Genomic DNA, 16,449 nt, shown 5'->3' on the forward strand with positions numbered 1-16,449 from the left:
GTCTTCTCAGCATTTCAGCAAGAATAATGGTCGCTAAAAGATTTCTCAAATTTCTTTATTTGTACACAATTTACTCTTTAAATAATTATATTTAAAAATGCTCTATTTTAAAAATGAAGAAACAAATTTTTAACATCATGTTTAAAATGTTTAAGATTTTGTTGATCTTGTTATTATCTGTGTCTTATTTGGTGTCCAGTTTTTTAAGTGTCTCAGTATATTACATTTTTTTCCATGAATAATTTTGCGTTTGGATTAATCGTAGTCCTATTGACAAAACAGTCTCACTACAAGGTCCATTTAGTAGCTTTTCTAGCTTTCAATCACAAAATTAACTTTCAGTCTCATCATTTATCATTTTTCTTTTTAGTGGTGTTTTTGTTAACAGGATTTCATTTTACAATATACACCATTTTATTGTTGTGTGTCCTGGGGCTGCCGGTGTCTGTTAGTAGCTGTCAGCAGTTGTCCCGTCTAATGGAGTTCTGCTTTGCTCAGGTCAGGAAGAGGGAAACAGGCTTTAAGCTGTGTCTGGTGTTGGTTATTCTTCCGTCTGATTTGTGCTGCACATGTTTCACTCAATGGACGTAAATAGTAGTGGTAGCCACTGTGCATCCTCTACTGTTACAGGTCAATAGTATCGTAAATGTCATAATTTTTCACAAGTTATCAGGTTTTTCATATATTCATTCATAAAAGGAGCTCAAACATAGTGCTAAGTGTTATGGAACGGTTTTAAGACTTGTGGTATGTTACGAGAATTATGAAACTATCCCATAATGAAGCAGTGAAGGCTTCGGTTGTCCACATTTTTTTATAGTGATGCGGAACACAGAGTAGAGTCAGTCCAGGATAACAGTCTGTCTTTTCACTTTAGTCTTGAATGTCCTTGCCAAGCTAGAAGAGAACAGGGGTGGAGCCAGGTTTTGTGTTGTAGACCAGCCCTGCCAAAGGATGTCTGTTATAAAAGCACTTCTATCTTTCCTCCTCTCCCAACCCATACAGAGATCACACTCAGAGATTATTATTATTGTGTTGACTGAATTACTGCCTTCTAAAATAATGTTTTAAATGAAAAAACATCACATGAAAAGAGTTAGTGTTGCATTTTTGACACATAACTCTTGATGACATATTTGTTGTGTGCAAATGGAAACGGCCTCCCCTACAGAAAATCTACTATAGTTGCTCTTCCAGCACAGATCTTCGTTTGACACAACTCAGAAAAGGGGGGATAGTTTAAAACTCATATTTGAATTATGACTCATTCTGGGTGACATGAAAACCCCTGTGCCAATGTGTGTTAGACAACGTGCCTCACTGTAAGGGATACAAGATTGAAATGTCTCACAGTACATCCTTGGAGGCTGTTTAATCTTATTTCAGCAGCAGCTGGTTAGCAGCCAAACCATCCCAGGCGGATGCAGCTGCCCAATCTGCTCTGTTCAGCTGCTTAGCAACACTGACTTCATGGTTCATACTCCTATTAAACATGTGAGACTGGTCAGGGAAGGATTTAAACATTTAGCAAAATTGCCAATTTACAATCCACAGTGTTAAAGTCCTTTAAAGGAAAAAAACTGAGTGACTTACTACAATCTAAATCTGTTAACAGTTTGGAATTACATCTGCATTGTAAGATACATTCAAGGATGGTTTTGAATGTAAGCCTTTGTCTATGCTTTCTCCTGATCATCCTGTGCATGTTGCCAAAGATTCACTGCTGCTTGTGGCTGTACTACTGCTCCATGCTGCGAATAATGAAGGAAAAGTGTGTAGTCTGTGTTTCTGAGTTTCTAAAGATATACAATAACAAATGAGTGTCATACAGAGGCCAGAAAAAAATAAAGTTCAACGGAAGATTAGCTAACCAGAGCCACCAAATATAGGTGTGAAGGTGTGTACTTGGATCCTATAATTCCACTGGCAGGTTCGGTGAGTTGGTACATAGACAAGTACAAGTGTCCTGTGAAAAAAAACATATTAATGGTTCTTACACACAAGAAAACGTACTCTGTACATGTTACCAAGTCTCGGGAACTACATTTTTTGCCAGAAAAACACAAATTCCTTGGACAGACATACTGTACTCGACCCATAACACAAGTTGTTGGTTTAGGACATAGTCATATATTGTCACTCATTTTATTTAATTTCTTGAATAAAGTTGAGCCCATGCAAAACCCACTTGGAACTTGTGCCTTATCTTTTACAATTCAAATTAACTCCTATTGACTCGCCTGTGGAACAGTGGCCCACTTACCCACTTCTTTAAAAGGTCTCACTCGCCGTAAGGCCTCTTGTGCCAAATCAATGAAGAGCACTGAGCGTGAATTTGCCAAACTCAGTCCCATCATGCCTGAGTGAGCCTGCAGTTAAGCCGGTGGCAATAAGAGAGCTATTGTCTTATGCGGGACATTCATTTTACTAGCTACCTTATATCCATTTTTAATATGAAGATGGAGGATAGTCTCCTGCTTTGCTCCAGCATTGCTGCTGTCATTGCTTTAAAAGCCTCATTACGTCAGGGCAATATCCACTTTGAAGCTTCTTGACAAACTGCCAAACACAGCTTCATGCTTGTCACAGGATGCATGTCATTCAAAAGGTGCAATCCCAAAACCCACCATCTACTCTAAATAAATTTGAAATAATTTGTTTGTGATCAGAGAGCTTTACTTTGACAGCGAGCTATTGAAATAGTCACCCAAATGATAAAAAACAACTGACTGAATGTTTTGTTATTATGGTTTGCAGCTATCATGACATCGCCGACTTTGAAAGCCAGACAGTGTGAGCTGATGGCTCCACTGCCTCCCAGTCAGTCTGCTCTGTCCAGACCACAGTGAAACAGGCTACAGTTTAAGACAAACATCTGCACTAGCCTTTGAGCGCTGTCCTTGTTCTTTCACACATTATTTAATTCTTTTCAAGTCATCTGAACTGGTTGGTGTCAGTGTGTAAATGTGTGGCAAGCCAAAACACAAAGCCACTGCATGGGTGAAAATCTAAAGAATGCCGTCAGCTTCCATTTGTTTTGTCCGCCTTCTATCAGCATTATGTGCTTTCTAAACTCAAGTACCGCACTGCAGGAAAGCAGGACAGGACCAACAGCCCTAAAACACAGAGACTGAGTAAGATAACATATAATTACATACACAGGGCTTGATGCTTTAATCACATTCATGTGAGGGGAAATTTCTGCTGGCCTGACAAGTTTTTGCGCTAGATGCCAACAGAGCCACAGGAACTGCGACAGTGGTGTATTCAGCAAGGAATGTGTGGAAATAGAGCTACTTATCATATTTTTACTCAGTTTGAGTCCCCTGAAAAATCCTTAAGAATCCTTTCAGAATACAGTGCTTGATAGTTCTTTTATTCCCCTCTACCATGCATTTAAATCTCAAAGGCTTTAATCTGAGTAAAAATATCTGTAAAATGGGCGATGTCAGCCACTATAAGACAAAATAAAATCATATTTATTCCTAGCATTAATTTCCTTCATACTGCAGCCAGACTTTTTGCCCGGTAGATGTTCTTCTCTGGCTTACAAACTTACAAATATGTTCTTAAAACTCTGATCATTGGGCTCAGTCGCTTGAAAGTTTAAGTTTGGTTGCCATGTATGAATTTGTTTCTTCTGCAGGAGCATACTAGGGAAATGCTGAATGCAGGTTTGACTGCCAAACCCCATGAAGTGACCCTCTGCCTGGCTTCATTTCAGTGATGACAACCTGTTAGATGAGACCTGAGGATGTGCCCTGTTTGATGTCACTGTAGCCTACAGTGTGACTGACCTTGAGGCTCTTTCTCTCATCTCTGTGGATTCTTTTTCTTTCTATCACACACACACACACACACACACACACAGACACACTTCAGTGGGATCTGGAGGGCAGTTGCTTGTTATTTCTTATCTATCTAGGCTCACAGTAAAACCAAAACACCATTATACTCCACAAGTTACATGACTGCTATTATTCTTCCAACTTTTAATCCATATCAACTTGACAATGTACTTGAAGCCTAACTAATCTTACTTTATAACTGGAGGATAAGGCAAAGTAGGCGAGTTCAGTAAAGTTCATGGTAAAAATGGAGAATTAAGAGATTAAATATCTAAATACAGACATCTGCATACAGATACAGATCCATATATCTTATATACTGGTAAGTCACATATCTAAATATGTTTAATTGGTTTATACAGTGGCAAAATTCCATATTTCTCCTCTTGTTCTTACCTTTATCTGGAAAAAAAGGTATAGGCCTTTTGTAGGTTCGGGAGAACAAAAGAAAAGGAAGAAGCCTACCCCACTCAAACTTGTGAATCACACCGATATATGGACGTTACATAATTGCAAATTTCAGTTATTGGAGTGACGGTGTTTGCTTCCTTTTGTTGCCCTCTCGACTCAGCAGTCTTTCAGGCTGAGACCTGCCGCCTGAAAGCTGCTTGTCTCCCGCGCTGCTGACACGGCCCTGTCTCATTTGTGCTGGCGTAAGTAATCACCCCGGGTGCTGTCGCCGTCGAAGGCCCAGACAAGCACATCAGCTTTAGCCTACTTTGAGTGGAGGTGTTTCCGCCAGGCCAAGAGGTTTGAAGCGAGAGCGCAGGTGTATAGCTAGATTATCAAACGTCTTAAGTGGTGCTGAAAGGACAGCGACAAAGTGGACAGCTCCGTCCGCACTTTTACCTGCTGTTACCTACTGAGTGCACACCTGTGCACTTCGTTAATTTCGATATTAGGCTGCAGACTATTTCACTGCTTCACGGTGGCGTTTTAAGGGTGAATAGGCCTACCAATAGTTTAACTCTTATATCCAGCTTAACAAACGGCATCCGAAATGAGAGGTAGGCATTTGTCTCGGCATTCGCAAAAGTTTTGCAGTAGGCTACATAGTAGATGATCTTAAACCAAATAACACATGCCCATATGAAAGGGTCCCTTGGTCACTCTGCCCTCTACTGCAGTTGCGTTTGATTTAAAGTACAAACTGTCTACCCAACAGTCTGTATGGACCCAAAGTCCACAATGTATTTAAATCAACTAATTTTATATGAGAGAAACCATAATACGCTACCTGTGCGTCAGGCACCGTTCCACCTCTGGCTTTAACTCAACTCCTGCCTGTCTGTCTGCTCCTGCTTCCTCACAGCAAGACTCGCACACGCACACGCACATACACAAGCAGGCACACACCACTTCAGCACCAGTTTAACTGTCTTTCTCGGTCGCTTGTGCAGGGCTCCACCATGGCAGAGCGCAGGGGAAACTGGGAAAAGGCAGAGGACGACCTGCCAGTTTATCTCGCCCGACCCGGCACGGCCGACCAGGTGCCCCGTCAGAAATACGGCGGCTTGTTTTGCAACGTCGAGGGCGCATTTGAGAGTAAAACCATAGACTTTGATGCCCTGAGCGTCGGACAGAGGGGCTCCCGCACCCCGAGGACCGCCAAACGAGAGACCGGTCAGGAGGCGAGGAGCCCGGCGTGTGACAGCAGGAGCTCCCCTGGTGTGGAAAGTCCCGCAGCAAACAAGCAAAGCGGGAAAGACTCACCCCGGGTTGAGATCAGAACCTGCGGCGGTAAAGAAGTGTTGCAAAACCTGGGAGATGAAAAGGTAAGAAGACTGTAACTTTTGCATGAATGGCAGCAGACTGATGCAGCATGTGTGAATGACAGGACTGGTTTCTACAGTATGTGTCACTGTTGTGCCTATTAGTTTTACTCTTTTCTCTTCTGGTTACCTGTCTTTGTTTTTTTAAAGAGTGATATTGAATGATGCTTCAATGGTGAACAAAACGTTCTAGTTAGTATTAGAAAATAATATGACATTTAATGAAAGATGAAGAGGGACAGTACAGGCTTACAGCCTTTTGCAAAAATTGCAAATAATAAGCACAATTAAGTGAGTCACAAATGCCACATTGACAATGATGCTGTCAAGCTGTGGGCCACACCTAAATAAAATAAAAAATCTGTCCTCCACCTATTCCAAGCCCACAATAAAAGTATTCACCTGAGAGATTGTACGTCTGCCAAAATGGCTGGGAAATTAGACAGACTTACCATCCACAGCCAACATTTATTAAATCATTTGTTTGGCTAGTATAATTCCTAAACCCTTGAAGGATACTGCAGGGAAAGTCAGCCAATGGAAGACAATAAAATGGGTGGGAAAAGGCCACAGAGAAAGACTGGAAAGCCTCAAGGCTGGGCAAATGAAAATGCATGTCTGAGCTCCTGCAGACATTACATCTGCCTTAGTGAAACCACAGAGCTGGCTACCATGATGCTAAATATTATACTGAAACAAAATGCAACAAGTGTTGCCCACACATTTAGCAATATATTGACCTGCTATTTTTGTGTGACAACTGTAGGTCCATTAAAGCTACAAACTAAAATGCAAGCCACTGACATAGCTAAAAAAAAAAGGTGCTGACAGAGATATCATAGCAGTGTGTCAACTACATCCTGGTTTACATTTTTGTTTGTATGTGATGTTATTTCACATAGGTTGGGCATGTAATAACCATAAAATGCAATATATAACATTTCCCTTTCTTCAAAACCTACTGAACATGTACAGTAAAAAACAAGAACAAGAAAATGAATATATTAATCATGTGCATTTTAGTGGCATATATTTGTAATAAAAGCAGAACAGCTTTGAATCACCTAGTGCATCTGGCTAGGTTAAAACAAATAAGTTGCAGGAATGTTGTTCTGACAGAGGCCTGAACATAAGAAACAATAGTGATTTCAGTGAAGCAGCAATGGTACAGCCCTCAGGTGGTCTTAGAGTCATGCTTTACATCAAATGATTAAAAAATGAATCCAATCTGAAACCAAAATCAAATTCTTTTAACGCCACACAAAGCTTCCACTTTAGTAGATACACCTAATTACAGTAAACATACTGTAATAGAGCAGACCTGCTATAAATTCCATCTTTATGAAGGTTCTATTATTATTCTGTTTTTGTTGAGACTGTGTCAGAGATGTGTTAATTCAACTCTGGAGTCACTTTGGAGGCTGTAGTTTGAGGTTCTTGTGTGGTTGATTGCATAAAACCAGAAAGTATGTAAAATGTTTTGTTTTCCTGGATTTGGAGTGTTGCTAACATGGTGGTTACTGAGGTGTTTTCAGGTGGAAGCTGTGGGGTTGTGGGTGGTTGGAATAGTTGCAGTGGTGTTCTTAGTGGGTGTTTGGAAAAGCTGCTAAGTGATTTTGCTTGGTTGCTATCATCCAGGAGTTGAATATTATGGTGGCTGTGGCAGTTTAGAAGGAACTGCATGGTTTGTGGGGCTTTTAGGAGTCACACATCATTAGTAGTTATTAGAGGCCCATTACCTAAACCAATACCAAATGTGGTAGGTTAACATTTTATGACAAAGCAAATTTCTGGAAAACTATATGCCAGATAGGCCTTTTTCAAAGCAGATATTTTCAATTGAATAGGAAAAGCAGAGGTGTTGCTAATAACTTTGAAATTGTCTCTGTTAAAGTGTCCCTGTAAGTCATGGCAGTGTGACAGTGAGGCAGCATGCGCAATACCAGCACCCTGAAACCAAAGGAGATAAATGGAATTCAACCATCATTAATGTATTTTTGAGTGAAAAAGGCCTATTGTTGCTAAACAGCATAGGAGTTCTCAGTTAGCAACATGTTTTATTGATGTCATATGGGTATGTCGCACTTTGAAGAGAGATTAAAGGAGAGGCTGGGTTTTAAGCCTGCAGTGAGGAACTTTTGTCTCCCCTTCTTGCAGTAAGAGTAAAACACAATCACTTATGACGCGTGCTTATGATGTATGCCTTCAGGTGAGCTCGCCCCAAGCCTTGTGTTACAAAAATACTGAGAAACTTCCACAGTCCTAAGACAATAATCCATTATTTAGGTAGATTAAATGTAATTGCTACATAGCTTAGTCCTAATATTTCACAAATACTAACCTATCCAAAAGCAGTAATGCGACATTGTGTCTGTTGTCAGTCCCTTCCATACTCTCAGCGCTCTCCAATGAGGAAAAGCTACACCAATGGTTATCCATGTTTGTGGATCGCTTTCTTTTTTTTGACTGTAATTCTTCCTCTGAACTCTGAGTTTCTTTTTTACCTGGACCATCAGAAACCTTTCTTGGACGCATTTGAGTTTTTTAGCCGCAGACTCTGCCACACTCCAATAGTTGCATGACTGCAAACTATACAATCATAAAAAACAAAATAAATAATAAACTCTAAATTCTAAATTAATTATGTTCTCTACAATGGAACTTTTTTTTTTTGTAGCAATGGCGGATTGTGGAGCTGTTTGCATGACTCTTTGTTGCTCCCATTTTCAGTTCTGGTAAGCTAGTCATTACTGGTTGATGTACAACACATCATTACCGGTGCGCCAGCGTGGGATTGTCACCACAGACAGCAGATTTAAAAACTCCATATATCGCGAACACAGAGAGATTTCAGTGGAGGTGATAGGCTTAATCACCATTGTGTGAAAATGTTTTGCGAAGGCTGAAAGTAAAGGTAGTTAATTTATATTTAAAAGTCCCACACTCCTGCTTTATTGTTTCATCACTATGGAATGAAACAGAGCAAAGAGAAGCAAATGTTAACTCTCTGTCCCCCTCCAAAAACCAAATTCAGTAATTAGAGCATCAATGACATACGTAAAAAACAAAAATCAATTATCCTCAAGTCTGTCTTTTACAGTAGTCTTGCAAAATGTTTTTTTTAATACCTTCTTGTTTTTTTCTCCAAAAATATATGAAAAATATATAAAAAAATTCAGTAAAGTTAAAAAATGTGTAAAAGCTTTGAAGTTGAAAGTATGATGGAGCCGCCAAAATTCATACAATATCACTTCTCATCATGTCTGATTCCAAGAGTGTGGGCAAAAACAGGTGTATGGAAGAAAATGTGCTGAGAATATTTGTATGTGATTCCAAGCAGGCACACTGCATATTTACAACATTCTGTATTACTTTACACTTGCTTTGAGCAAGAAAGGAGTCTTCGAATGTCAGACTGAGATCACTCTCTGGGCACCAAAAATGATGATTCATGTCTCCTTTGTCTGTCTCTCTCTCTCTCTCTCTGGCTCTTGCAGAAACACACACACACACACACGCACACACACACACACACCACACACACACACACACACACACACACACACACACACACACACACACACAAAGTCATTGCAGGGCTGGCCACATATTGGCACAGACATACTCATATAAAGAATGAATGGAGCAAATAGATTTTTATAGGGAGCAGGAAAGAGTTAGGCATTATGGAGTGATCTGATGTAACACAATAGTAGTAAGTCATAGAGGCATAGAATCTAATAAAATGTAATTGTTTGCTTAAGTGCATCAACATATCATCAGCATGACTTCAATTTTGGTTGGAAATCAGCAGCAGCGATTGTGTTTACTGTAATCATGTTTAGAATGACACTAGGCAACATGGTGTATATTGCTTTATAATTAACTCCTTATGAAGAAGTGTCTTATATAATAGAACATTTTCTTGATTGTTTTCACTATGCACTTTAATTAAGAGATAGTCTGTAATGTTTTTGGAGAAACACCTAATCAGTACTGATGATATGAGTTTTTATGATTTTGGCATTTAGAATTTTTATTTAGAATTTTGCTTGATCTATGTCTAATCACATAAAACAAGACTGTGTCCCAACACTGATTCATTGGAGACTCAGCAGCACGCAGTAGTTACATCCCTGTTGTTATGGGGACTGATTGTACCCACAAAGCTCTGTTTATATCTATATTTTGTCTATAGTGTATTAAAATATCTATTTTTGGCTTGTCCTTAATGGTTTGTCCTTATCATTTACACCCCACTGATTCCTGTGCTGCTATTGATTCACAGCCTGACAGCAGACAGTTTGGGACTTGGCTGGTGCACGCACCCTGACTAACCTATTTGAATCCTCACGTCATCCTAATAATATATTTACTTCCACTGTCCTGAAATCTAAATGTAATCTGTTTCTGACCTTTAACATCCTTTATGCCACAGTCCATCATGGTATAAAATTGTGTTTCTCCTTTAAACATGTAACAGTGGACATCTTTAGTGTGGCAGGCAGCCAATTTCCCCCCATGTGGCATGATGTGGAATTGCAGTATTGCCCCTCCTGAGGGACCAGATGATTCAGCAGAAATCATAAGAGAGTTTAGGCTGTGTGGGCTTTTTGCTTACTTTGGAAACTGTTTGAAGACATCAGACTGACAACAGACTCGGGACATGCTTATTCTTCTGACATTAGTACATTCTGCATGCCAGTCATTCTTAACCAGCGTATCATGCAAAATAATGACAAGTGAAAACGCTTCCTGTTTTGATGTCTGACAATTGAGCGTCACATTTTCCACTTCATTTTCAAGTGAAACAGGTGTTACAGTAAACAGATTTCAATTCATTCAGAATGTAATTGACATTATAATGCTGAAACTGTTTTATTGTTATGGTTCATGCATGGTTGTTTTATGATTACGGTAAAATAATTTAGATAGTCAAAAAGCTTGTGCTGATGTTTTGGTCATAGTAAACAGCAATGATCATAATTATAGGTTTTATTGCTTTCCTCCTGTCTGGTGATCTAATCAGCTGCTGTAACAGCAACAATGGGGAGTGGTTTGCCAGATGTCCAGGGGAGCTAGTTCAGGGAGGACCCCCCTCTCTTTGTTATCCTGCAGGGTGGTAGTCAGACTGGGAGGAGCACTTTATACACTTACACACACACACACACACACACACACACACACACTCAGTAAACAAACATTCATACACATTGACACGTTTAAGCCTGTCCACATGCACTTATCCATTGTACCTATGCAACCCACCTATGCATGTGAGCCACACATTATTTTGAATGCTGCAGTGGGTAAAATATTTTCTTATAATCTTGATTCACAGAAAGACACCAAGAGCATCACTGCACAGTAATTAAAGGGGTACTCCATCAAATTTACATATAGTGTTCCGTTTACTAGTCATCAGGAGTACACAGCCAGTTGCGTTGTGTCTTCTGTGGCTCTGCAGGGTTATCTCAGTTTGGGCTTGGAGACTTTAAGTTTATAACTATACACTATGTGTGCTATAAGACTGTGTTACATTATGGAGTGTGAAGTTTGTGTATAATGAGTTGCATTCTGGAAAATATAGGATCCAGTATTTTTAAAAGTTGACTCACACTAGGGACTGAGGATATCTCATCCTCTGCTGGTTTGATACGGACCATCTTGTTTTCATCTTTCTAGTCCCCAAACATTTTGGAAACGCATTACTAAATTGCTGGAGTACCGCAGAAATTTCTCACAAATTTATCCCATTACCCAAATGGAATTTGTGTGCTGGTGTTTATGTTGCCCTTTTCCACCAGAGGAAGCCATAAATACATTTCCTAAGCATGACGTTTAACATTTTCTCTTAAAAAACGGCAGTGAGAAAAAGCTGCTCTCACCATTAGATCTTTTACCTTCCTAAATTCTCTGGTATCCTTTGGTATGAAGAGATCACTCATTAGCCAGTAAACATGACCATGCTAATCTGTATATTTTAGTGATGTAATTTAACATGATTTCTGGCTATTAAAAGTGGACGTTTGTCAGTTCTCTTTCCATTTGGGGCCACAAAGGTGCTAAATCTGCTGGTGGAGCTTTGTTGACCTGAGTCTTTTTCTGCATCCTTGATCTGTCCGAGTCCTGTCTGTCTGTCATTGTCAGCTGGTTAATGTGGTCTGCAGAGGTAGCAGTGTGTTGTTGATGCCTTCTCCAAAGCCTGGAAATGCTGAGGTAATGCCTTACTGACTCAATGCCATGAAAGAACACGTTAGCATGCAGACGCTGTGTCCTCCTGTTTGTAGCCAAAGGCAGAGAGAAAACAATCAGTGGCTATTGATTTATGTGAAAAAATATATCAATTTTTAGAGTGTTTCTCCTCCCTATATGTAGAATTTGTGTAGAGAAACATTTAAAAGATATTTGGAAATATATAGTAAATGTGATGTATAACTTTTATTACTTCATGAGAAATCATGTCCACTTGAATATTTTAACATGGTTATCTAAACATTGTATGCACATGTATGCAACCACACATAATGCATTAACATAAATACTATAGATATAACCAAAGTTTAAATGATTTCATTATGTTAACTTATAAATAAACTGTATATGAACTGAAAATCTCACCATAAACACCTTGTAAATGCCTACAGAGATGTGATATTCAGTATGTTAGTCACAATGTTAATGATTTATGAATATTGCTTACACTTACTACAAATAAACAAAAAAGAGAGATGAGATGCCGTCATTGTTCTCATAAAACCTTTTAAAATTACACTCTAAATCTTCTATGTTGTAAACCTAAATCTTTCTTGAAAACTATTAAATATGTGTACTGAATGGGATGGGAGAGTTCTCCAGTTGATGGTAGTAGTATATAGTATACACACACACACACACACACAAACATACACACACACACACACACACACACACACACAGCCTCAGTCATGTGCCTCCTCATTATGAGTGCATTAGTGCTGAGGAGGGGAGTGGTGGAGGAAATGACTGGTGGAGTGAAGGGGGATTCACTTTAGGTCCAAACAAAAGAGACACATGGCTGGGTGGGGACATGCAAAGAGAGGGAGATTGTGTGTGTGTGTCCTGGTGAGTAGACATGTGGGGTGTGTAATGTCATGGGCAGGCTCAGTGACAGCTGCTACACCATTTTGCCCCTCCTCTATTCAGAAAAACAAAACATCAAAATCTTTAGATAATAATTGCTAAAGATTTTATTTTTTTATTTAGTGTTATCTGAACAGATTTGCTTGTGTTTTTGAAGTAAGACACCTGAACATATTAAATTTCAAATATGAATGTGTTTTTTTGTTTGGTCATATACTATCCTTCCTTGTAATTGACAATTTTAAAAGTAATTCAGTGTACGCCTGTATGGTGAATAAAATAAATGAATCAATCATTTCAGTAGGTAGCTAATGTTGTTAATTAGGATGGCAATAATGAGGATAATGATGGGGATTTCTACATAGCAGGGATTAGTGAGTAATGTTTTTGCTTCTTCCTTTTGGCCTTATAGTGACACACAATCTCTTCACACAATCAAACAATCTTTGCTGGCAATCTACTCTGATCAACTAAAACCCTTAGTGACTTTGGCAGTGATACACACAGATACAGAATAGACCACAGACCAGCTGGATCAGATTTATTAGCTATTTTTGAAGCAGGAAAACTCTCTGATAGGTCAATAATGACTAATGTTGGATTAATGCTGTAGCCAATAGCCTATGTGCAAGAAAAATGTGCGACAGCCCAGTAATGCAGACAACTGGATGCTGACTTGAGGCCGTTCACCAGCTGCTCTGATGCGCCCTCCGGTGGAAAGATTGTGACACCGCTTCTTTCCAATTGAGCCTATTGAGGGAGGGGCCGGGTGACTGAACCACAGACGCTCCTATAGCACTCAGCGAGGCACTTTACATCGCACTGACAGAGGAGCGACCATTCCCTGAAGCTCCCATCCAGGCTGCAGCATCCGTAAAGAGGGAATATCGTTTTTGAAAGCTTGCTTTTGAAGGTGGAATCGAGCGAAACATGTCTTACCAAGGAAAAAAGAACATCCCGAAGATCACAGTGAGTAGCACAGTTATTTTCTGCTCCATCGGCTGTGGGAACTTTGATGCGTGCTGTTGCAAATCACCAGTGTCTTGCGTTGCCGTTTCGCATCGCCGCGGCGATCAGGAACATTTGCGGCCAATAATTTCTTTCCGTTGTCAGACTTGACTGCAGGGAGCCGCTGGAAAAAATACGCACCATGAAATTGCATGACCGGCTGCCATAGTGACGGTTAGGCAGGAGGATGAGGCGTTTTCTTAAAGGTGTCCTGCATCTTCTTTGTTAAGGGGATCCATGCGTGTGGCGAGCCGGCTCGCCCATTAGAAAAGAAAAATCACTGTAATGTTTCTGCAGGGACTTCTGCTGTCTGCAGTGCATAGCTGTGAGTTTATGGTGATTTTTAAATGTAGTTTGGTATCATATTATTATAATATTGCTTAATGTGCTTTATGCTATGCACTTACATTTAGCAAAAGAATTACTGTGTTTTTATATGAGCAATTAAAATCACATTTTAGCCATTCTGATAAGAATGCCCTTTCTCTCTTATGGGGATCATTTCGGGCCTGACTGATCCATGATATGGGAGGCTATTGAATAGGCCAAGTGATGATAGTCTCTGTTTCAATGAGTTTCTCTTGCCATTTTCATGCATGTAATGTTTTAGTGACATACTTCAAAGTATCCTAATGATCCTACAATCCTAATTATATTGTCCTGTGGCCATTAGTTGGCAAACAATTGAACAAAAGCGAGTGGTGTAAAAATGAATTGCAATTCTTGGACATCAGCTCATTATTTACACAAGGGGCCTTATGTATTTTAATGTTACGAATGAAATGTATGCCCTGCTGATTACGGACATGGGTTCATGTTGCAGGTTGGTGCCGAGGGGAGTGAGAGGGAGAGGAGGAAAAGGAGCGGTGGGGGAAATACACGCCCATTTGTGATCAGCCGCGATAAGCCAGCCTTGTAATGGGGCGCTTGCATCAGGAGAAGGAGAAAGATTCAGACTCAGTCAGTCAGGGCATCTAGGATGGAGGTTGAATTCAGGGCAGGTTGGTGTTACACAGCCAGCCAGCTGGGTGCTGGTGGGTGTTACAACTGCAGAGAAACCTCTCCCACTCCCTCTCCTCTGTGTGTGTGTGCGTGTGTGTGTGTGTGTATGTGAGTCTGAAATGCCTGCCTTCCAGTTTTCATTGTTGCAGCTCAGGCTGCAGTCAGGGGTGTGTTGCTCGGCAGTGGAGACACAGCCTTTGTCTCGTCTCCTCAGCTGATATTACACCGAAGGGGTGATTTTGGGGGAGACGGGGGTAGCTCTAGCCTGTAGGGTTTTTGTATTCAGAATCTGTACTCTGAGCACAGCCTCTTGATGTATTTACTCTTTAAGTATGGTATGTCTCTGTAAAATGCTAAAGTGGGCCAGAATCTTCCATGGCATGTTTCACACAGCCATTATAAGGATGGACATTTTAATTTTATCAACCCCCTACAGGGAGGTTCAGTTTTTTTTCTTTAGCTTTCTTGTATTGTAGAATTTTGGGTTGTTAAACCTGCAGAAGGCATGATATTTATGTCAAAACACCCACATACACAGACAAAATCTGTAAGTGATGCTGCAACACAGAGTTTTAGACTCACCAAGATAAGATCTGTCTCCTCTCTTTGTAGTTTGATACTGAGGCAAGAAATCACGCACTGGAAGAATTTGTAAAATGAATGAGTTGTGTGCTGTCTGATGGCCTCAACATGCTATCTTGGTAGTGAAGTTAAAATGTTCAGTTGGGAGATTGTTGTAATTGGCAAAGGTAAGCTCCACCCAGTTCTAACCAATGTGTTAACTAGACATTCATTTGACATTCAGCTGCTACCACAGTACAAAGTATCTCATTGATGTCCTTGACCAAGAGCAGAGATAAGGTGGTTTCACATCACTTCAGTTCACAGGGGACTAATTAATTGGCTTTCAAACATGATGTGATGAAGCACAGTTTTAATACTGCTTTACTATTTTCATCAGTCTTTGCTATCAACATACCATGTTGTAGCACTTTTTTCCCCCCAGCAGATTGACGTTATAATCCTTAAAGTGTAATTCCTTGTTGATTTGGCGACACCTGTGGTTACCATTGGTAATGGCAATAAAACAGGATGTGTTATTCCGTTAGAAATAATACCTGGATCAAACACTGGGGTAAGAACAGCAGCCACATTTTTTTTAGCAAGTGCTCCAAAACGACATCTGTTTACGTCCAAGTGACAGCGCCCTGTAGCGTCTATAGTAATTATGATGGGTCACGTGACATTATTATGGAGCGCCAACGTCCACATAGGGAGGAGGTCACGGTGGATGGATGGCTGTTGGTGAAAAAAGGCAGGCCATAATAGTATAAAAAGTGGGGTATTAAGTAGGGGGTGGGAATCTCTAGGCATCTCATGATTCGATTTGATTAGATGTTTTTTTCTATACAAGATTTTATTTTTTCCTCACCGTCTGACCACTTGGTCCTTTTAAAACAAAGCAACTGTAACAATCCGTACGGGTTTGATTGTCCTCCCCCAAGAAAACGTTGTTTTCCAGTAAAAAAAAAAAAAAAGCTTCAAGACTAACTTGCACTAAAGTCCACTGTGTAGGAGCTATAACCATTAGATCTGGGAAAAGTAATCTAGTTAGTTTATTTATTTAGAAAATCGTCTAAGAAATTATTTTTTCCCCTACCACTAGCATTAAGTATTAAAACTGATCAGAAACTTAA

General features: G+C 40.0%; 1 protein-coding gene across 1 annotated transcript in view; it reads left to right on the forward strand.

Annotated features, from left to right (window-relative positions):
- Positions 1–5,242: 5,242 nt before the first annotated feature.
- dpysl3 (dihydropyrimidinase like 3) overlaps positions 5,243–16,449 on the forward strand; it is a 44,759-nt gene continuing 33,552 nt past the window's right edge. The window contains 1 exon segment of the mRNA XM_038709099.1: positions 5,243–5,623. Within this exon segment, the coding sequence (XP_038565027.1) occupies positions 5,258–5,623 (366 nt within the window). The 5' untranslated portion in view covers positions 5,243–5,257.

This window comes from Micropterus salmoides, unplaced genomic scaffold (genome assembly GCF_014851395.1).
Source record: "Micropterus salmoides isolate LMB-PRFRI ecotype aquatic unplaced genomic scaffold, ASM1485139v1 Ms_hic_scaffold_9, whole genome shotgun sequence".
Lineage (NCBI taxonomy): Eukaryota > Metazoa > Chordata > Actinopteri > Centrarchiformes > Centrarchidae > Micropterus > Micropterus salmoides.